We start from the raw sequence: 21,029 nt of genomic DNA on the forward strand, positions 1-21,029 counted from the left end.
GCTCTAATTGTCCCCGGGGGTCCCCAGGACTGGGAGGCTCAGTGGGGCGCCAGGCCTGTCTCCTGAGCAGAGGGAGCCTGTGTGCAACCCCAGGGAGGCCTCAGGGTCCAGCTCGAGCTGAGGCAGCCCGCTCCCAAGCCAGGCCAGCAACTGAGGAGGACGGGACTTCCCCAGGCAGCTGTCTGCGGGGGGGGGGGGGCAGGCGGGGACCGGCACAGGCCTTCCCTGAAGGGAGGGAGGCTTGCCAGTGAGTGAAAGACCAGGTTGTAGAACCACATCCCAATTTTGTACGCGTGTGCAGAGTGTTTTGACCTGAGAGGACTTTGGGGACCATACACGGCGACGTGGATCTTCAATTTTATTTTTATTTGCTTTTCTGGTCTTCCAAGTGTACTTCAGTGACCAGGTCTCACTCTGTACTCAGAAAAACAGCTGGCCTGTGGCTGCTGCCATGACTTTGAAACCTCAGAACAACGAGGGTTGCTTCAAAACAACATAGGCAGGAGGAAGGTGGGCCTCGGGCCTCAGGAGGTGCTGAGAAGGTAGGAGAAAGAAACAGTGCGCGGCAGGAGAAGGACCCCGGAGCCCAGGTCCCCGTCCTGCCCGGAGCACAGCTGGGGCAGCTGGCGCCCGCTCCCGTCCCACCTGGGCTGCGGGGGTCCCGGCCGCCCCCCACCCCTGCAGCCTCGGGGGGATCCCCTGGAGGTGCCCTCGAGGCCAGGCCTGGGTCAGGTCCTCTGTGGCCCCACAGACGCTACGTCTCCACCTTCTAAGACTGAATGTAAGTTGGGGAAACACTCAACCCCAGTTTGGTGAGGCTGGCGCCTTCAGGAGCTTCCCAAGGGGCCCGGCCTCCGCCCCCCGAGCGGCTTCCCGGCGGCCCCCCGGACAGAGACGAGGCGGCATCGGGCTCCAGACCAAACGCCCGCTCTGCCCGGTGCGCACTGACGAGCTCAGAGCCCTGGCCCTGTTTTGTGTCCGGGCCCTGGTAGTGGGGTTCCGTGGGGACAGCGGTGTCCCCCATGCCCCCCCACCCCCGCTGCTGAGCCAGCAACCGCTTCCAGGCGTGAGCGCTAAGGACAGTGGGTGCGATTTTGCTCACTAGAGGTACAAGCGCAAGCACCGCACACACCCAGCGGTAGTAGCAGTTCGTAGCCCCGGAAGCCCGGGAACCTGGGCAGAGGCAGAGTCGTCCAGCTGCGGCGGGTGACACGCGCCCCGACTCGGGGAGAGGGAGCGCAGGAGAATGTCTACACTCTGCTCTCGCGACCGCCCCCACTCCACCCTCTGCGCCTCTCTCCTTCCCTGTCCTCCCCTGAGGCCGGAGAGAAATGTACGGAACGTTCCGCAGCGTGGCCTGGGAGCCGGATTATGAATCTCTCGTGCAAATCCTTGTACTTGTTTTCAATACTTTCCGGCCTCTGACGATGCCGAGCTGTTAGTCTTCGACTATGATCCCCCCTGGGGTGGGGGGAGGTCAGCTCCCCAACTGGCCCCGCACTCCCCGAGCAGCCTCTGACGGAGCCTACACACAGGTGAGCTCGGCACCCAAGGGTGCCGAGCTCACGCCTTTCCCGTGGCTGCCCAAACAAGGTGCCGCACACTGAACGGCTTAAAACAACGCGTATTTGGGGCGCCCGGGGGCTCAGCGGTGGAGCGCCTGCCGTCGGCCCAGGGTGTGACCCCGGGTCCTGGGATTGAGTCCCACGTCAGGCTCCCAGCATGGAGCCTGCTTCTCCCTCTGCCTGTGTCTCTGCCTCTCTCTCTCTCTCTCTGTCTGTGTCTCTCATGAATAAATAAAAATTTTTAAAAAATAAGTAAAAAAAAAAAAGTAAGGAACTCTCCCAGAAACCAGAGCCAAATACCAGTATGGACCAGTGGGGGGAGGGGGAGGCACCCCGGAAGCTGGCACAGACCCCAGGCCATTGGCACCACCTGCACTCAGGGTGAGCCCCACGCACAGAGACAAGATGACGAGAGGGAGGCCTCCAGGGGAGGACAGCCGCTGACACAGCTGGGACAGTGACCCGTGATGGTGACGGGCCGCACGGTGTCTGCCGACCTAGCACTCGGCACTCGGAGGGTGGAGGCAGCCTAGGCCCCATCGGGGGTGAACCCCCTGGGCGGATGGGCCACGGTCGGGGCTGTGACCGGATCGGGGATGGAGGCAGGAGGGAGCGGTCCAGGGGAAGGAAGGGCCAGGACACTGGAGCAGGAGGGCCGAGCAGCCGGGAGGCGGGTGCGGGGTCTCAGCCTGCATGGCAGCCCCCCGCCGGGCTCACCCAGGACCGAGATGGTGCTTCTGGGGAGGCCCCGGGCGGCTGCCCTTCATCTGACCTCGTAGGGCTGCTCAACTCTTTAAATCACGGAAGTGCTTTTTTTTTTTTAAGATTTAATCTATTTATTCACAAGAGATACACAGAGAGAGAGAGGCAGAGACACAGGCAGAGGGAGAAGCAGGCTCCATGCAGGGAGCCCGATGTGGGTCTCGATCCCAGGTCTCCAGGATCATACCCTGGGCTGAAGGTGGCATTAAACCACTGAGCCACCCGGGCTGCCCACGGACGTACATAATTAAAGTGCACAATCAATGCCCCCAAAATGTGGAATGCACTGCGCCAAGCGTCGCAGAATTAGAAATATAATTAGAAATAGGAGGAATTTTTTGTTGCAATTGGATCCAATTTTATTTAATATGTTGTGAATAAAATTTTTTAAAGACTTTATTTATTTATTTATTTATTTATTTATTTATTTATTTATTTATTTATTTGAGAGAGAGAGAGAGAACAGGAGCAGGACCCTGGGATCATGACCTGAGCAGATGCTTATCTGACGAGCCACCCAGGAGCTTCGAATAAGTTATTTTTATTATGGGAATGTAAGTTGATGTTAACATCGGAAAAGCTAAACATTGTAAGTCATCACACACGCAGGGGAAAAGAAATTGCTTTCATCTTAAGATGAAAAGAGATGAGGGATAAGAAACACGGCCCCAAACCACCACTTCTGCTGAGCATTACAAGGGGATCCTACTCAGTGCAAGAAAGCCACAGAGGAAGAGGAGTGCGCCAATGAATAGAGTGTTGGAAAGGGGGAAAGAAGATTGCCAGTCCCGGTGGATGGCATCATTATGCCCATAAAAGGTCCAGCAGAATTTACAGACTGTTTATTTAGTAAGTTAATTATTGAGTTCGTAAGTGTGCTATCCACTTCACTTGGTGTAAAAAAAAAAGTCAATTCTGCATCCATAAATATTCATCAAAATATGAAAAGAAAAACTCCACATAGAGAAAAAAACAGCATTTTTTACCTTAAACATAAAAATGTGAAGGGTAAACTAACCAAAGATCTGGAAGACTTCTATGCTAAAATCTATAAAGAAAAAAATAAAATAAAATAAAATAAAATAAAATAAAATAAAATAAAAATAAAATCTATAAAGAAAATTTACAAAATTAAAAAGGCCTAATTAATTTTTTTAATGTTTCGGTTTTATTTAAATTTAAGTTCTAGTTAGGGGGAATGCCTCGGGGGCCCTTCAGCTCGGGGCATAACCCCGGGGTCCTGGGATCGAGTCCCACATCGGGCTCCCCACAGGGAGCCTGCTTCTTGCTCTGCCTGTGTCTCTGCCTCTCTCTGTGTCTCTCATGAATAAATAAATAAAATCTTTAAAAAGCAATTTAAATTTTAGTTAACACACGGTGTAATATTAGGTTTAGGCGTACGGTGTGGCAGATGCATCACTTCCATACGACACCGGCTCTTGGGGACAGGTACGCCCCCGGGCCCATCCTGGCCGCCCCCCTGAAGGAGGAGGACCCCAGGCAGGCCTGCGTGGAGGCCTTATGGACTTGGACTCAGCGTGGAGTTTAAAAGTCCTGGAAAAGCACCAGACTGTGCTGGACAAACTGGCAACCCAGTTTAGAGAAGAAAAAAAGAAAATCACCATCTTTCTTCCTAACATCCACAAAAATGGATCCTAAATGCCACAGCAGAAGGCGGAGTGGAGCCCCCGCGTGTTTAGGCCGCAGGCTGGGAGGGGCCCCCAGTGCCCCCAGACCTCAGCCCCGGGCTTCGGGCCGCCCCTGTGAGCCGAGCCCCAGGTGCCACCCTGAGCGCTGCAGGACCGGCCAGCTGCAGCGGGGCCTCGGCCGCCAGTGAGGGTTGCCCAGCCCCTCATGGTCGTGCACCCACCTGCCCACCGTGCTCCCGGGGCGCTGGGGGTGCCCATGGCCGACCGCGCACCCGCCTCCCAGGGCCCTCCTGGGGACGGTGCCCGGGCCACGCCGAGGCCTCGCAGGTTGATGCCCACTTGTCCACTTGACAGCTTCTGCTTCCAGACTCTTCACATGGCTCCAGGGTTCAAGGGTGCCATGGATTTCTGGTCGGGATCCTGTGTCCTTTCTGCTCCAGTTCCCGGCAGCCTCACAGGGTGAGGTGGGCCCTGTGCAGGACCCCCAGAGAGGCCGGGGTCTGGGGGGCTCCTTCCCCTCCTCTGTCTTTCCTGGAGGCTCCTGCCCGCCTTCCAGATGGTCAGCACATAAATTCCTCTCCTGTCAGAGAAGCTCGGGGGCACCCCATCACCACGGCAAGGACCCCAGGCCAGGGGCCTGTCCTGGACCTCACGAGAAGAGGGGCTAGAAGGCCGTGGGGTTGGACATGAACCCCTAAAAACGGATGACCCAGCGAACACACCGAAAGGGAGAGGGCCACCGTCCCAGCAGCCCCAGTCTGGGCCCAGTGCCCGGGGTCCAGGAGGAGCAGCGGAGCACCTGGGCAAGGCAGGAGCGGGGCCGGGGGGGGGGGCCCTGAGGCCCCGGGGAGGAAGCGTGAGCTGTGCAGGGGAACCCACACAAAGTGAGGCTAGATCGTGGTGTGTGCCTCAGTGGCAGCGTGGACTGTCCCGAGGACAGACCTGCTGTGTGAGTGGCAGGCTCTGTCACACTCTTGGGGACTCCGGGCCCACTCTAGCCTTGGCCACGCCGGTTGGGCCCCGGGTTGCACAGAGGATGTGGGCGTGCAAAAGACTTTCACAGGGGCCGGGGGCGAGGCGGGAGGCAGGAGAGGGAAATCTCTCGCGGAACGATGCGTGAGCACAGCTGCGAGGGTGACAGGGAGGAAGGCACAGTGGCCCTGAGACTCACGTGTGTGGGGCGCATTGATGATCTGCAAGGACTGGGTGGCGGAGCCTTGAGAACGAGGCAGGAGGGGGCACAGGAAGCGGGGAGGTTGAGGAGGGTGAAGCCAGGTGCTGGGGAGCTGGGCAGCAATGCAATCGGCTGGTTCTGGAAAGGGACGGTGTCCCCCCGCGCAGCGCGGAGCCGAGAGGCCACCCGGAGGAGGGGTGCTGGCCTGCATGGGGGGGCAGCAGCAAAGGGGCAGAAGTAGCTCTTAGGACGCATTTTTAAATAAATTTATTTTTATTGGTGTTCAATTTGTCAACATACAGAATAACACCCAGTGCTCATCCTGTCAAGTGCCCCCCTCAGTGCCCGTCACCCATTCACCCCCACCCCCCGCCATCCTCCCCTTCCACCACCCCTAGTTCGTTTCCCACAGTTAGGAGTCTTTCATGTTCTGTTAGGAGGCATTTTGAAAGGAGAACAAGGAGGGCGGGGAGACCCACCCCACCCCTGGGTCCTGGGTCTCTGGCCCACGGGCACCACGCCCCCGGCCCGCGCACAGAGGAGCTCAGCAGCGTCTCTGTGCAGCATCAGGCCCACCCCAGGGACAGGCCAGCTTCCTCCGTGCCTCGAGGGACTGGAAGACCTCAGCTATTTCCAGCGTGACGCAGCCTTTCTAAGGTCGGGATGCGGGTCTGCGCTCGAACCACTCATGATTGGCATAACCTCCTCTCCTGGTAAACACGTGGGCATTTCCAGCTCCTGTGCCCTCGTTGGTTTTGAACATTCTCAGACGTGGCTTTGGTCTGACCTGTCCTGGGAGAAGTCCCCTGGCTTCGGGCCTGGAGCCAGGCCAGAGCCGCTCTGCACCCACCCACACGGCCCAGGAGAGGCGGCAGCCGGACGGGGTCCCGCTGTGTGTAGGAGGCTGAGTGGGGCAGGATGTCGCCTGAGGCCACATGCTGGGAAGGCAGCAGGAGGGAGCCCCCCCACCCCGCCCCGCCCTGCCCCGTCTCCTGTCCGCAAACATCGTTTTTTTGTTTTTTGTTTTTTGGTTTTTTTTTTTTAATTTCTTTGCCAGAAGTACAGGGACCCCAGGGTCAGGCTCCAAAGTACACAGTGTGTGCCTGGTTCTACAGCAAGGCCTTGGGCAAGTCCCTTACTTCCGTCTGTAAAGTACAGAGAAGCCCAAGCTGAGTGCTCTGCAGCAGAGCCAGAGGCGGGGCGCCTGGGAGCCTCCGTTCACTAAGCATTGACTGCTATTGTTTTTTTAAGATTTTATTTATTTATGAGACAGAGAGAGAGCGAGAGAGAGAACGAGATCGAGAGAGAGACAGAGAGACACACACACAGGCAGAGGGAGAAGCAGGCTCCATGCAGGGAGCCCGACGTGGGACTCGATGCTGGGACCCCGGGGTCACTCCCTGAGCGGAAGGCAGGTGCTCAAAGGTTCAAAGGCCGAGCCACCCAGGCGTCCCAGCATCCAACTTGTCATTTTGGCTCAGGTCATGATCTCTGGTGGTGGGCTTGAGCCCTGCGGGTGAGCGCCAGGGCAGGCTTGCTGCAGAGTCCGCTTGTCCCTTTCCCTCTGCTCCTCCCCCTACCTTCTCTCTAAAATAAGTAAATAAGTAAGTAAGTAGGTAAGTAAGTAAGTAAATAAATAAATAAATAAATAAATAAATAAATAAATAAATAAAATCTAAGAAAGAAAGACGTGCCAGAGGCAGACTCTGTCCTGATGCTCTGGCTCCTGAGCTGAAGAGTACGTTCACACGCACACTCACACTTTGCAGGCCTAGAAGCTTTTCTGCCTAAACAGCTATCAGTTCCTGAGCCCCACTAGGTGACAAGCACATTTTCACATGGATTCACCGGTTCAGTCCTCTCCTCAACCGTAGAAGGCAGGTATTGCTCTTTTCTGTATCTACGGACGGAGAAGCCAAGGCAGCCAGAGGTTGAACAGCTTTCCTAGATTCTATTCATGTTCTTGGTAGGTTTGGCCTCCAGTGCTTTGTTGGCCTCGCAAAATAAAGTGGTGAACATCTGCTCCCTTCTTAGTCTCTGGGCACGTTTGTTGTGTATGGTTGGTGATCTTCCTTTTTTTTTTTTTAAGATTTTATTTATTTATTCATGAGAGACACAGAGAGAGAGAGGCAGAGACACAGGCAGAAGGAGAAGCAGGCTCCCTGCAGGGAGCCCGACGTGGGACTCCATCCCAGGATCCTGGGGTCATGACCTGAGCCCAAGGCAGACGCTCCACTGCTGAGCCCCCGGGCGTCCCTTAAAGGGGCATTTTTTGATTATTAAAAGGCACAATATTGATTCAAAACCAAGAAATCCTAATGGTGTACTAACCATGGTATGGAGGGGTCATCATACTGCCCACTCTTGCGTATTTTGATTTTCAAAATAAAATCTTTGCAAATACGCTTTCAAGAAGTAATGCTTTCCGCCTCTGCAGCCAGGACTGCCTTTGCTCTGCACGTGCCTCCTAAGGAAACCCGGCCGGCAGCGCGCCCTGCCAGCTCCAGGGCAGCTGCCGCCCGGGAGGAGCCGCAGACCCGGAAGGAGCCGCCGGCCCAGAGCCGGGCCCGCAGCACACGGCTGTGGGGTGCGCACGCCGTGGGAAGATTTTAGTATATGTGCTGCCGAAGCGAGCACATGTGGGAAGATTTTAAATTATGGATTAATTTTACTTAATTGGTATAGGACTACCCAGATATTCTATTTCTTCTAATGTCAATTTTGGTAAATTATGTTTCATTTAAATTTCACATTTACTGTCATAGTTGTTCATATTATACTCTCATTATCCTCTTTGAAATTTTTAATTAATTAACTAATTGATTTTATGTAGCCTCCACACCCAGCATGGAGTCCAATGCAGAGCTTGAACTCACAGATCTGAGATCAAGACCTGGGCTGAGATCAAGAGTCAGATGCTTAACTGAGACACCCAGGTGCCCCTTTGAATTTTAATTTTTTAAAATTATTTATTTATTTATTTATGATAGTCACAGAGAGAGAGAGAGAGAGAGAGAGAGAGAGGCAGAGACACAGGCAGAGGGAGAAGCAGGCTCCATGCACCGGGAGCCCGATGTGGGATTCGATCCCAAGTCTCCAGGATCGTGCCCTGGGCCAAAGACAGGCGCTAAACCGCTGCGCCACCCAGGGATCCCATTAATTTTTAAGTAATCTCTATGCCCAGTGTGGGGCTCAAACCCCAAGATCAAGAGTCCCATGCTGCACCGACTGAGCCAGTCAGATGCCCCTTATTACCCTTTTAATGTTTGTAGTATCTGTTGATGTCCTCTTTTTTATTCCTGATACGTTTTCTTTTTCTTTTTTTTTTGAATGATTTATTTATTTATTTATTTATGATATACATAGAGAGAGAAAGAGACAGAGAGAGAGAGAGAGAGAGAGAGGCAGAGACACAGGAGGAGGGAGAAGCAGGCTCCATGCTGGGAGTCCGACGTGGGACTCGATTCCGGGACTCCAGGATTGCGCCCTGGGCCAAAGGTAGGCACCAAACCGCTGAGCCACCCAGGGATCCCCCGTTTTCTTTTTCTTAATCGATGTTTCCAGGAGTTGATGAATCCTCTTAATCTATTCAAAGAACCAACTTTTGGCTTTGTTGATTTTCTGTAATTTTTGCTCTTGTTTTCATTATTTCCTTTCACTGTTGGGTTAAATTTGTTCTTTTTCTAGTGCTTGAATTGGAACATAGAACATTAATCATCAGCCTTTCTTCTAAAGCTATAAAGTTCCCTCTAAGCATAGCTTTCTCTGCATCCCACAGTGTTTGATGTCATATTTTCACTATTGTTCACTGCAAAATATTTTACAATTTCCCTTGTGGTTTACTATTGGACTCTTAAGTATTTAGAAGTGTGATGTTTAAATTCCAAGCACTTGGAGGCTTTCTAATAGTTTTTTTGACATTAAACTTTAATTAATTCAGAGAAGACACACTTGTATGATTTCATCCTTTGAAATTTGTTGAGATTTTATGGCTCAGGATATGGTCTATTTTGAATAACATTTTTTGGGGGGGTGCCTGGATGGCTTAGTCAGTTGAGTGTCTGCCTTCAGCTCAGGTTGTGAGCTCAGAAGTCCTGGTATTGAGCCCCACATGGGGCTTCCTGATCAATGGTGGGGGGCGGGGAGAGAAGCCTGCTTCTCTCTCTCCCTTTGCCCCTCCCCCCTGCTTGTGCTTTCTTGCTTTCTCTCTCTCCTAAATGAATAAAATCTTTTAAAAAATGAATAACATTTAAAAAAATATTTTTATTTATTTATTCATGATAGACCTAGAGAGAGAGGCAGAGACACAGGCAGAGGGAGCAGCAGGCTCCATGCAGCAAGCCCAACGTGGGGCTCGATCCCAGGACTCCAGGACTGCACCCTGGGCCAAAGGCAGGCGCTAAACCGCCGAGCCACCCAGGGATCCCCTGAATAACATTTTTAAAAAGATTTTATTTATTCATGAGAGACACAGAGAGAGAGAAGCAGAGACACAGGCAGAGGGAGAAGCAGGCTCTGTGCAGGGAGCCCAATGTGGGACTCGATCCCAGGTCTCCAGGATCACACCCTGGGCCAAAGGCGGTGCTAAACTGCTGAGCCACTGGGGCTGCCCTGAATAACATTTTTAAAAAGATTTTATTGTTAAGTTAAAAAAAAAAAAAGCCCCAACATGGGGCTCATACTCACGCCTGAGATCAAGGGTCAGATGCTCTATCAGTGGAACCAGCCAGTTGCCCCACCTTTAAGATTTATTTATTTAGGGCAGCCCTGGTGGTGCAGCAGTTTAGCGCCACCTGCAGCCCGGGGTGTGATCCTGGGGACCTGGGATCGAGTCCTGCATTGGGGTTCCTGCATGGAGCCTGCTTCTCCCTCTGCCTGTGTCTCTGCCTCTCTGAATAAATAAATAAATAAATATTTAAAAAAACCCCAAGATTTATTTATTTATTTGAGCGTGAGCATGAGAAGCGGGGGAGGAGGAGATGGAGAGAGAGAAGCAGACTGTGGGCTGAGCCAGGAGCAGGGGGCCGCATGCAGGTGGATCCCAGGACTGTGGCCTCATGACTGGAGCCCGAGGCAGATGCTTAAGGGACTGAGCCACCCAGGCGCCCCCAGGCGCCCCTATTTTGATTAACATTCTATGTGCCCATGGGAAGAACCTGCATGAATGTGAATCAGAGCAGCTGGTTAACCGTGTGCTGGTTCATGGAAAGAGGGATTGGCCACTGAGATGGAAGAGTCCAGAGCAGGTCACATATACAGTTACTTTTTATGATGGAGGCTCTTTCCCGGTTGGAGGGGGGAAATGATGGTCTTTTACAATAAATGATGTGGGGTCAACTGGATATTCATATTAAAATACATATTTTACAGAGAGAGAGAGAGAGCCTTAGATACTATTCAGAAGAACGGTGACCCATCATAGATTTAAATGTCAGTGGGAAAACATTTAAGCTTTTATTTTTTTAAAAGATTTTTATTTATTTATTCATGAGAGAGAAACACACACACAGAGGCAGAGACCCAGGCAGAAGGAGAAGCAGCTCCCTGCGGGGAGCCCGATGCGGGACTCGATCCCAGGACCTCGGATCACGCCCTGGGCTGAAGGCAGATGCTCAACCGCTGAGCCCCCCAGGGATCCCCAACATTTAAGCTTCTAAAAGAAAACGGAGACTATCCTACTGAAAAATCACTAATCATAAGAGAAACGACAAATAAATTGGACTTTACTCAGGATCGCCCCCCACTGCAAGGAGCTCTGTGCAGCGCCTGCAGGAGGACCGGGTCGGGGCCCCCCTCGGAGGCCCGCGGCAGGCCCGGGCGCGCATCCACACTATGTAAAGAACCTCTAGGAAACAATGAGCGCAGCGAGCTGCGGGCCGGCGCCAGGCGGCAACGCCCGGGGTCGCGGGGACGGCGGCGGCCGGTGGCCTCCGGAGCTGCGCCGGGAACTCGCTCGGGCCTCCTTAAGCGGGGCGGGGAGGCGGCGGGAAGCTCGGCCGCGGCTCCGCCCCGGGGGCTGCCTTTTCCTTAGAAGGCGAAGCCCCAAGCCTCGCCTCCCGCCCGCGGAGCCCGCGCCCCGCGCCCCGCGCCCCTCGCCGCCGCCCCAGGGCGCACAGGCCGGCGCACTCCGCGGGGCCCCGGGCGCACGGGCTGGCGACGGGCGGGCGCGTCCTCATCGCTCGGGCCGGACACCCGAGGCCAGCGCCCCTCCCGGCCCCGCGCCCGCGACATGCCGCGGCAGAGGTGAGCAGGGCCGCCGCGCGGGAACCGGGCCCGTCCTGGGGCGCAAGGCCGGCCGCCCCCGGCCCCGGCCCCGGCCCCGGCCCCGGCCCCGGCCTCGCCCGGCCCCCGCCCGCGCCTCCGCCGCCGCGCACTCGTCTTCGAGCGCGGGCACGCGGCCCCAGAGCCCGCGCCCTCTCCCCGCGGTCCCTCCGATCCCGGCCGCGGGGAGCTTTGCGATTTAACTCGGGACCCGAACGGATGTGACACCATATTTTTAAAGATCCGGGGTCCCCAAGGCAAGGGTCCTTCCGCCCCGCGCCCTGCTCCTCCCTCCCCGCGCCCCCCTCCCCGCGCCCTGCGCCCCCCGCCCCGCGCCCTCCCCGCGCCCCGGGGCCTCCTCCCCGCGCGCCCTGCGCCCCTCTCCCCGCGCGCCCTGCGTCCCTCTCCCCCCGCGCCCTCCCCGCGCCCCGGGGCCTCCTCCCCGCGCGCCCTGCGCCCCTCTCCCCGCGCGCCCTGCGTCCCTCTCCCCCCGCGCCCTCCCCGCGCCCCGCGCCCTCCCCGCGCGCCCTGCGCCCCCCTCCCCGCGCGCCTCCCCGCGCCCCAGGGCCCCCTCCCCGCGCGCCCTGCTCCCCCCTCCCCGCGCCCCCTCCCCGCGCCCCGGGGCGCCCTCCTGCCGGGGCGGGCTCCCCAGCGCCAGCCGGGCCGGGCCGCTGAGCCTGTCCGCCCGCAGGTGCCGCGCCCCTGGCCCGCGTCCCCGCCATGGAGGTGCTGCGGCGCTCCTCGGTCCTCGCCGCGGAGATCATGGACGCCTTTGACCGCTCGCCCAGCGACAAGGAGCTGGTGGCCCAGGCCAAGGCGCTGGGCCGGGAGTTCGTGCACGCGCGGCTGCTGCGCGCCGGCCTGGCCTGGACCGCGCCCGAGCGCGCCGCTCCCGCCCCCGGGGGCCGCCTGGCCGAGGTGTGCGCGGTGCTGCTGCGCCTGGGTGAGTGCGGGGAGGCCCCGAGAGGGAGAGGGCGAGGGCGAGGGCGAGGGCGAGGGCCGGGGCTGGGGTCAGCCTGCAGGGCACCCCCCGCCCCTCCCTGCCCCCAGGCCCCTGCCCGCGGGCCCAGCCCCCGCGATGCCTGCGGGGCCCAGATTCCAGGCGGAAGGCTAGACTCCCGAGTGACCCTTGTACTGAGCTGGGCACAGGAACCCTTTGTGGGACCACGTGTCCCCATGTTTGTTTTGGAAAGTCTGTCTCCTGCCTGAAATCCCGCTGCCTGCTTCTTGCTTGGAGGCTGCTAGCGTTGGAAACGGGCTCGCCGAGGGTCGGTCGCGGCAGCCGGAACCCCAGCTGGCCTGTGTGGACGCCTGGGGGTACTTGGTTGCAGTGAGGTCACGCGTAGCACAGTAACCATTATCACGTTCTGGGGGGTCTGGACCTCAGAGGGGTGGGGCCAGCCCCGCAGAGTAGGTGACCCCCCGCCGGCCCAGGGCTGAGGTTGTTCAGAGTGGGCAGTGGGGAGCAAACACGAGCCCCGATGGCGTGTGGGCAGGGTTGGAGGGGGGCTCCGTGAAGGGGGACACCCTGCCTCTCAGGCTGACTGTGTTCCTGTTTCGCGTGGACCCTGAGAGCAGGGCTGCGTAGACCCAGCTGCCCAGGAGGGGGTGGAGGGCAGGGGGGGCCGTCAGAAGCCCGCCGGGAGGGGTGCTCACCCCCAGGGCCTCGGGAGGGGAGAGGCTCCTAGGTGCGGATGGCCGGTGGGCCTGGGGACCCCCGGGGGTCGGAGGGCCTGGACTCCCCTGAGGTCGGCCACCGACGGCCGTGTGCTCGGCTGGGCTGTGGGCGTGATGCTGGGGGACCTTCTGGGCCCTGGAGAGGATGGCGTCCCAAGAGCCGCTGGCGCCCGGGGACCAGCGGGACGTCCTGCCCCGGCCCAGCCGCCCGGCGTCCTAGTCTGCGAGCAGCAGCCGGCGCTGCCTCTGCTCCAGGCCAGAGTCCCTGTTGTTGAAACTTGTCTGGAGAGCCCTGCTCGGGCACCCCGACACCTAGGGCCTGGTCGTGGGGAGCAGGGGCGGCCCTGGCTCTGCGGTCGCTGGCACTCAGCCCTGCCAGTGGCCAAGGAGGGGGACCCCCGGGCCCCCAAGTCCTCCTGCACATGCCCACCTGCTGCACTCTGCTCTTGGCCCTCCACGTGAGCCCCCGTGCCCCCAGCGTGCCCCGGCACCCGGGCCCGAGGTCTGCGTGGGAACAGCCGCCCTGGGAATTCCCATGCCCCCCTGCGCCCGCGGCCTGGCCGGTCTGCTCCGCATCCACCCCGGGCTGCCTGCGTGGCATGCGGCCCGGCCCGTGATGGCACAGACGCCCTCATCGGCCCCGCCGGTCCACGGCGCTTCCGTTTGCTTGGCTGCACCAGCGGCGGCGCCCGGGCGCGTGGAATTCCTTGGCGAGTGGGCAGCGGGCAGGGCCGCGACACACGCCCACGCGGCTCGGGGAGCCCGGGTCTGGGCGGCGCCTGGGGCCCCGGGCGAGGCCTTCACTCCTGGGTCGCAGCGGTGCCCGCGCCCAGCAAGGACGCCCCCCAAGGCAGCCCCACCTGCGTGGGGGCGCTGGCACGGCCCCTGCCCGCGTGGCCCTGGCTGCTGCCCCGCCCGCCTGCCCCGAGCGCTCAGCGGCTGTGAGTCACCGTCAGGCACGGCCCGGCTTGTCCCAGGGATCCCGCCCCACCGGCCCGGCTGGCTTGGCTCTGGGTGGGGGCGGGGGGCTGGCTTATTGGGGGGGGGGCGGGCCGCGGGGCAGGTCGGGGGTGCCCGCTGTGCCCACTCGCTCTTGTCCCCGGGCCACGGTGGGGTCAAGCAGGGGTGGGCATCCAACAGGCTGAGCGGGGTCAGGGGTCAGGGGTCAGGCCAGTCGGTGCCGGGTGCTGCCGGGGCCCTGAGCAGTGGGTGGCCCCAGGCCTGGGGCGGGGGGGCGGGGCTGGGGTCACGCAGGCCCGGGCCTCCCTGACCCCACCGTGCGCCTGCCCAGGGGATGAGCTGGAGCTGATCCGGCCCAGCGTCTACCGCAACGTGGCGCGCCAGCTGAACATCTCCCTGCAGTCCGAGAGCGTGGTGACTGACGCCTTCCTGGCGGTGGCATCTCAGATCTTCTCTGGAGGTAGGCCTGGCCCTGCGCCTCCGGCCCCAGAGCCACCAGCACAGAGCAGCCTGGGCTGACTCGGACCGTGACGTGCGGCACCCCGGGTTCTGCGGACTGGGGGGACCCGGCCAGCCTCTTGCGCGGGGACTGGGCGGAGCTGGGCTGCACGTGCCACGTAGCCCATTGGTGCTGCTGCCTGGTGGCTGCGGGGCCAGGCTGTCCTGAGTGGGTCCCGCACGTCCTGGCCCCGGGGGAACCTGGCAGCAGGTCCCGGGCAGCAGTGTCCCAGCCTGGGTGGCCACCGCTAGGCTCTTGTGATGTCACCTCAGACGTTACAGCGTCACTTGCTCGGCCCCATTCTGTTGGGTCAGAGGCTCATCTCGGGGGGACCTCGCGTCAGGGCAGGACGTTGAGGGCAGGAGCCCGGGTGCAGTGGCTTGCTGGGGAGCGTCCGGGGAGGACTGCCTCACCTGTCCCCCTGGCTGGCCCACACTCACCTGGGAACCCCCTGGTGGCCCGTCTGTGTCCTCGGAGCAGGTGACGTCTGCTCCTGCTCCTCCCGTGTGTACACCCGCCCCCAGGCTGACTCATCCCCCTGAACCTTGTCCTGTCCCCGTGTTCCACTCCTTGTCCCCTCTCTGTGGTCCACAGACCGTACCGCCCCACCCGCGGCCTCGTGTCCCATCCTGGCACACGCACGTCCTGTATCCCCGTGTATAACAGGTGCTGGCCCCGCCCCCCGCCCGTGATCGTGCCTCTCGGCGCTGCTCTGAGCCAGGGGACCCTGTGATGAGGGGACGGCCAGTCCCAGCCCTCAGGGGTGGAGAGCTTGAGGGCCGCAGAGCTGGAGTGTTCCCGATGGGCGTCGGGCCAGCCTCCTGCTGGGGCTTCCTGGAAGGGCCCCGGGGGGGCAGGGAGGCCTCACACCCCCTCCTCCGGGAGGCAGCTCTGGGCCTGTGGCCGGCCAGCCCGACTTGGGCCTTGGTGTCCTTGTCCCTAGGAGACCAGGGCAGCAGCAGGGCAGGGCGTGAGGGTGCGGGCCGGGTGGGAGCCACAGTCCCCACCCCTGCAGGGAGCCTGTAGTCTGCCGGAGGCCCCCCCAGACCCCCCCGGGAGAGGAGATGGACTAGAGGAGCTGCCTCAGCCCATCGGAGGCAGACCCCAGCCCCCGGGGGGGGCCCGTGTTGACCTCCAGCACCTTCCCATGGAAGCTCCACTGACCCCTGGGTGGGAGGACAAGCAGGGTCAGAGCCGCGCTTGACGGGACCGGCTTCCCTCAGCTGTGGCCAGTGTGCTGGGGACACGGGACGGCCAGGGACATGGGGCTGCCAGCTGTAGCCTCCGGCCGTCTCCAGGCCGCGGCCAGGTCAGCACTGACCTCCTAGCAGAGGCCAGCAAGGCTAGGACCCCGTGACGGGGGTGCCTGGTGGGCAGTGGGGGGGCCCGGTTTCCTCCAGCGTGTCCTGGGTGGTGACCCGGGTCCCAGGCGACCCTGCGAGGGTGACCTGGGACGGCGCCTAGGGGAGGGGGCAGCAGGTGGGGTGCAGGGCATGTGGGCCAGGACCACCCTCAGGCCTCCGGGGCTCGTTGTCCCCGCCGCTGCTGGCGCGTGGGTGGCCGCCCTGTGTCTGTCTCCGGAGCTGAGGTCTGCCTTTAAAAGGAAGGCTTATCTGTGAGAACGCGGCGGCCTGCTGGGCGGGGGAGGCCCCCTGGGGGGGTGGGACGGGCGGGGCACGGGACAGGACCCCACACCGAGGGGACCGATGCAGCACCCCCCAGCTGCCTGGCCTTGCTCAGGGCGGTACAGGCCTGAGAGGTTCAGAGAGGCGCTGGGGGGGGGGGGGGATGGTGGGGGAGGGGGAGGGCGCAGGGGGAGGGCGGAGGGGACAGATGGGGGAGGGAATGGGGGAGGGCCTGGGCAGGGGGAAGGGGAGGGGAAGATAGGGGAGGGCTAGGGCAGGGCGGGCACAGGCTGCTGCTGCTCTGTCCACTTGGGGGCTTCGGTTAAAGTCGGGGTCTTCATCCAGGCGGGAGAGAACGTCCCCTCCGTGCGCAGTGCCTCCAGCCACTCCCCCCCCCCCCCCCCCCCCGGCTGCCAGGCCTCCCCGCGCCCCGCGTCCGCCCCACGTCGGCCCAGCCACGTGGCATCTGCCGACCTTGGTCCCGTCCCCGCGGCCCCCGGGTGGCCGAGCACACGGCGACCCCCACGCGGTGCCCCGCGCTCGTCCTCCTGGCAGCTCCCCACCCCGAGGTGCAGGCCGGGCCTGAGTCCGGCTCTGGCGGTGACGGGGCGTCTTGGGGGCCGCGGGCCGGGTCTGGGGGCATCTCCGAGTGGCCGTGCCCGTGGGGGAGACGCCGCCGGTGCCGCTCGTGGCAGCTGTGACCCTGTGGCTGCTCAGCCCCCTTCGGGGACGAAGGGATTTTCCCCTCCCTGAGTGGAAGCTGGCAGGAGGCTTTTTTGTTTTGTTTTTTATTACAAGAGCAAAATATTTTACCGCAGAAAGATCAGAAAATACAAAAGATAAACAAGTCTCAGAAACCAATACCAAAAATGAGCAAAGGATCAGAAGAGACGGTTCTCCGGGGAGGACGAGCGTCTGGCCAGGCGCCGCCTGGGATGCCGTCGAGCCTCAGCCACCGGGGTGACCCCGCACAAGGACGGCGCAGCCGCGGGCAGCGCCCCCCGGGCGGCCACGGAGGCCGAACCACCCGCCGCCTGCCCAACGCGAGCAGAGCGCGGGGCCCCGGCCCCCTGGGGCTCACCTGCCCCCTGGCGCGGGGCCGGGACAGGCCACCAGGACGGCACCTGGAGGGCTCGGGGACCCAGGTGGTGGACAGGCCCGAGGCGCCCGGGGCTCCGGTGGGGTTTCACTCTCTAAGGAGGCTGCGGCCCCAGCGTGGCGCGTGGAGAGGGTCACGGGCCGCCCCGGCGGAGCCAGCGGGTGCCCCAGAACTTGGGTTTATTTTGGAAGAGTCGGGAAGTGGCCGGCGCAGGAGGGACGCGGTCCGGGGCTTCTACAGTCTTTCTTTTATTGGGATGAAACTTTCATCGCGGTGAAGCACCGTGAAACGCGCCGTTCAGCGGCCCCTGGGCCACCGACCCCGGTCTCCTCACCCTGGAAGGACACCCCCTCACCCAGCCCCCGCGACCCCTGCCCCCCGTGTCACCCTGGGTTCCTGTTCTGGGCCCATGCGCCCACGTGGCCTGTTGAGCACCGTGGCCCAGGCTCCGTGCTCCCCGCGCGGTGGCAGGTGTCCCATCCCTTCCTGCGGTGCTGCCCCTGCATCCTCTCCCCTGGGTGCGCGGACACCCCCTGCACACTTCTGGACGGTTTCTGTTCTCGCTGGCGTGTGATGGGTCCCCGCGCCCGCACCCTCCCCCCAGGGGCTGCACCCGGGTCTGGGCTCGAGGAGAAGGGCCGGGCCAGGGGCGGGCGCTCTGTGGGGCCCCTCCTGTGCGTGCGTGCGGCGTCCTATGGGTCCCCGCAGCCCCGGCCTCAGCCCCCTTCCTGCTGAGGGTTCTCGCTGTCCCCTCGCGTCCTCCAGTGGCCGCCGGGCAGGGCAGGGCTGGCCGGGCGCGCGGCTGTGTGTCGGGGGCTTGGAGATCGCCGCTGAGAACCACCGGGGGTGGGGGGCAGGGGGGCCGAGGGGAGGCGGAGTGGGCGCAGGGGGAGGTGGCCAGGCCCCAGGCCCTTGCTGTGGCCCCGCTGACCAGCGTCCGTCTGTCTCCCCGCAGGCATCACATGGGGCAAGGTGGTGTCGCTGTACTCCGTGGCCGCAGGGCTGGCGGTGGACTGTGTGCGGCAGGCCCAGCCCGCCCTGGTCCACGCGCTCGTCGACTGCCTCGGGGAGTTCGTGCGCAAGACCCTGGCGCCCTGGCTGCGGAGGCGCGGAGGATGGGTGAGGGGTGCCGGGGGGTGCGCTGCTGCGGGGGGGTGCTGGGGCTCGGCTGCTCACACTGCCCGGCTCCCTGCCGACCTGCCCTCCGCTCCCCCGAGCCCAGGCCCCGCGGGGCAGGAGCTGCCCGGGAGGGATCGCCCGTCACTGCCCAGGCCCCGCGCCGGGCGCCCCCACCACGGCCTCCGAGCCCGCAGCCGCCCGCCCACCCCGGCCGGGCCTCGGGCGCAGCCCCCACAGGAGAGCTCACCCCTATGGGTGGCGGCCGAGGGCGCTGGAGCTCGGGCCGGGGCTGCCCCCGGGACCCGGGCTGCGGCCAGTCCTCAGCACAGACCCGACGCCGCTGCCTCCTGCCTGCCGCGCGGCCTCTGCTATGGACGCCAGTGGGCTCCGCGGTCGAGGTCCAGAGCGCAGGGCAGATTTCATTCCCAGCAGGAGAAAGAACTGGGCCTGCTGCTCGGGCTTGTGGGGAGCCGGTCCCACCCGTTCTGGGGGGCAGTGCGCCATGGTGCTCCCCAGGCGGGGGCTGCGGGGGCGTCTGCAGCCCCGGGGGCAGGAGCAGGTGGCTGCGGGGACACGGGCACAGCGGGCTTCTCTCCTGCCGGGCCCGCGGCCGCCTCGGGCTCCCCGTCCTCCCTGTCCTCCCGGGTTGGGCTGCCCCACGGGGACCTCCCCTAAGGCCTCGGCGGCCCCCACTCGTCTCTAACCCGCCCTCTCCCCTCCAGACCGACGTCCTCAAGTGTGTGGTGAGCACGGAGCCCGGCTTCCGCTCGCACTGGCTGGTGGCCGCGCTCTGCAGCTTCGGCCGCTTCCTGAAGGCCGCCTTCCTCGTGCTGCTGCCAGAGAGATGAGCGGCCGGAGTGCGCTCCGGCTGAAGCCAGGCCCCCCGAGCCCGGGGCCCCGCGCACGGCCTCGGCCTCCTCGCCCGGCCTGGGAGTGCGCCGGCCGTCGGGGCCCCACCTCGGGGCTGGAGGCCCTGCCCTGAGCCCACGTCCCCAGGCCCCGGCCTTCGGAACCGCTTGTCCCGTTCCTGGAGCCAGAAGTCAAGGTTGCTCCCGGGTCCAAAGGGCAGGGCGTGGGGAACACCAGGCATCCTCCCCACCCCCGCATGCCCGGGGCCCCTCCGGGAAGCGCCCACGGCAGGGCGGAGTGGGCTCGGGCCTCGCGGGGCAGAAGGGGACGCTGGCCTGGCCCGGGCGGCAGGAGCTGTGGGATCTCAGCGGGCCCACACACCAGCTGCTTAATCCGCTCTGGCGGGGCAACGTGTCCCCTCCCGGCGGGTCCCTGTGTGGCAGGGACAGGCCGGCAACGCACGCACCCGAACCAGGTTGGTGTGTGCGGGTCCCGCTAGGGTCATGTCCGCTGCCTGGGCCTGTCCTGGGCACTGCCAGGGCCGGGACGGCACACCATCCCCCAGGACGAGCACAAGCACAGACGTGGCCCGGCGTCCCCCCAGGGCCTGCTGCCTCACGGCCACACGCACGTCACGCTCGAGCCTGCAGGGCGGGAGGCAGGTTCTGTGCCGACCGCAGTTCCCACTCCCTTCCTGGGCTGCCCTGCTCAGGCCGGGGGCGTGGTGGGTCGGGTGCGGGGCCGTGCCCCTTCCCGGGTGACGCATCGGGGTCCTGCCCTCGCACCCAGCCTCACAGCCCAGCAGGGACCCCGACCACCAGGCTGTCATCAGCTCCTGGCCCCCCGCCACCCCGTGCCCTCACCAGCAGGGACGACATGGGTCGGTGCACCACCCGCACGAGTGCAAGCCTGGGTGACAACACACTCGGCGCCTTCTGCCCCGGGGCCGTGAGCACAAGCCAGAACCGCCACGGTCCGGAGCCGAAACCCGAAGACAACTCTCCCTGAGTCCGTTTATAAACTTAGTGCCCTCCCTGTAAACTCAGCGCAGTGGGGTTTTTCTGGATCTAAACAAACTGATCATAAAAGTTCATGGAAGGAGATTCTTTTAAAAAAGCAAAGAATAGCCAGGAAGAACCTGGAAAGGGGAGGTGAGGGGGGCCCGGGCGCTGGGCCACGCGAGCCCCGGCCAGACGCGGCGGCGGCCTGCTGACACGTACAGGCAGACGGCCGGTCACTGCGCTCACGGACGCGGGCCGGGCGATCCCCGCGGCGCGCCCGCGGTGGGGGCCGTCCTCCGTAGCCGGGGAGTGGGCCGGACTCCTGCGGAGGATTCATCGTTCAGCCACAATAAAAGACAGAACACGTACTGGATCGAAATGTTTATCACATTCAACATTTTTCGAAAATGTTTTGACTTGAGACAGAACAGGCGCGGTCGCCAGGCTGGGCCTGGCTGAGCCTCGCGGGTCACGGGTCTCCTGGGCGACAGCGTTTGGGGGGGGACACAGGTGACGGTCGCACAACACTGTGAACATACCGAAAGCCACTGGACTGTACACTAGCTCTTACACACTTTACGATGGTGAAAATGGTGAACTTTATGTCGTAACAGTGCATTGTACCTCAATAAAAAAGCTGTAACTGAACATTAAGAATATCAGGATTAACGTTCCTAATTCAAAAGAGCTCATCAGCTACAAAAATCCACGAGAAAAAGAAAAAAAGAGGAATGCAAACCCCAACGCGGCAGTTCTGTCTCCCCGCCCGGGAGGCTGGCAGGCCCCAGC

At 62.2% G+C, this 21,029-nt stretch overlaps 1 protein-coding gene across 2 annotated transcripts; it reads left to right on the forward strand.

Moving 5' to 3' along the window:
• Window positions 1-11,211: 11,211 nt before the first annotated feature.
• On the forward strand, window positions 11,212-20,897 carry BOK (BCL2 family apoptosis regulator BOK). Of its 2 annotated transcripts, none has more exons than XM_049101446.1 (5): window positions 11,212-11,393; window positions 12,103-12,354; window positions 14,380-14,508; window positions 18,227-18,390; window positions 19,113-20,897. In XM_049101446.1, exons 2-5 carry the CDS (start codon window positions 12,132-12,134, stop codon window positions 19,236-19,238), a joined length of 642 nt encoding a protein of 213 aa, XP_048957403.1. In that variant the 5' UTR covers window positions 11,212-11,393; window positions 12,103-12,131; the 3' UTR covers window positions 19,239-20,897. The 2 variants fall into 2 exon arrangements, with proteins under 2 accessions (XP_048957403.1, XP_025319566.1); XM_025463781.3 differs by lacking the exon at window positions 11,212-11,393 and adding an exon at window positions 11,490-11,668.
• Window positions 20,898-21,029: the final 132 nt, after the last annotated feature.

The sequence above is a fragment of the Canis lupus genome, chromosome 25 (assembly GCF_003254725.2).
Source record: "Canis lupus dingo isolate Sandy chromosome 25, ASM325472v2, whole genome shotgun sequence".
Taxonomy (NCBI): domain Eukaryota; kingdom Metazoa; phylum Chordata; class Mammalia; order Carnivora; family Canidae; genus Canis; species Canis lupus.

Coding starts and splice junctions, on each gene's coding strand:
- BOK (XM_049101446.1), top strand. CDS start 12,132: ATGGAGGTGCTGCGGCGCTCCTCGGTCCTCGCCGCGGAGATCATGGAC. Junction 12,355..14,379: donor CGCGGTGCTGCTGCGCCTGG/GTGAGTGCGGGG, acceptor GCGCCTGCCCAG/GGGATGAGCTGGAGCTGATC. Junction 14,509..18,226: donor ATCTCAGATCTTCTCTGGAG/GTAGGCCTGGCC, acceptor GTCTCCCCGCAG/GCATCACATGGGGCAAGGTG.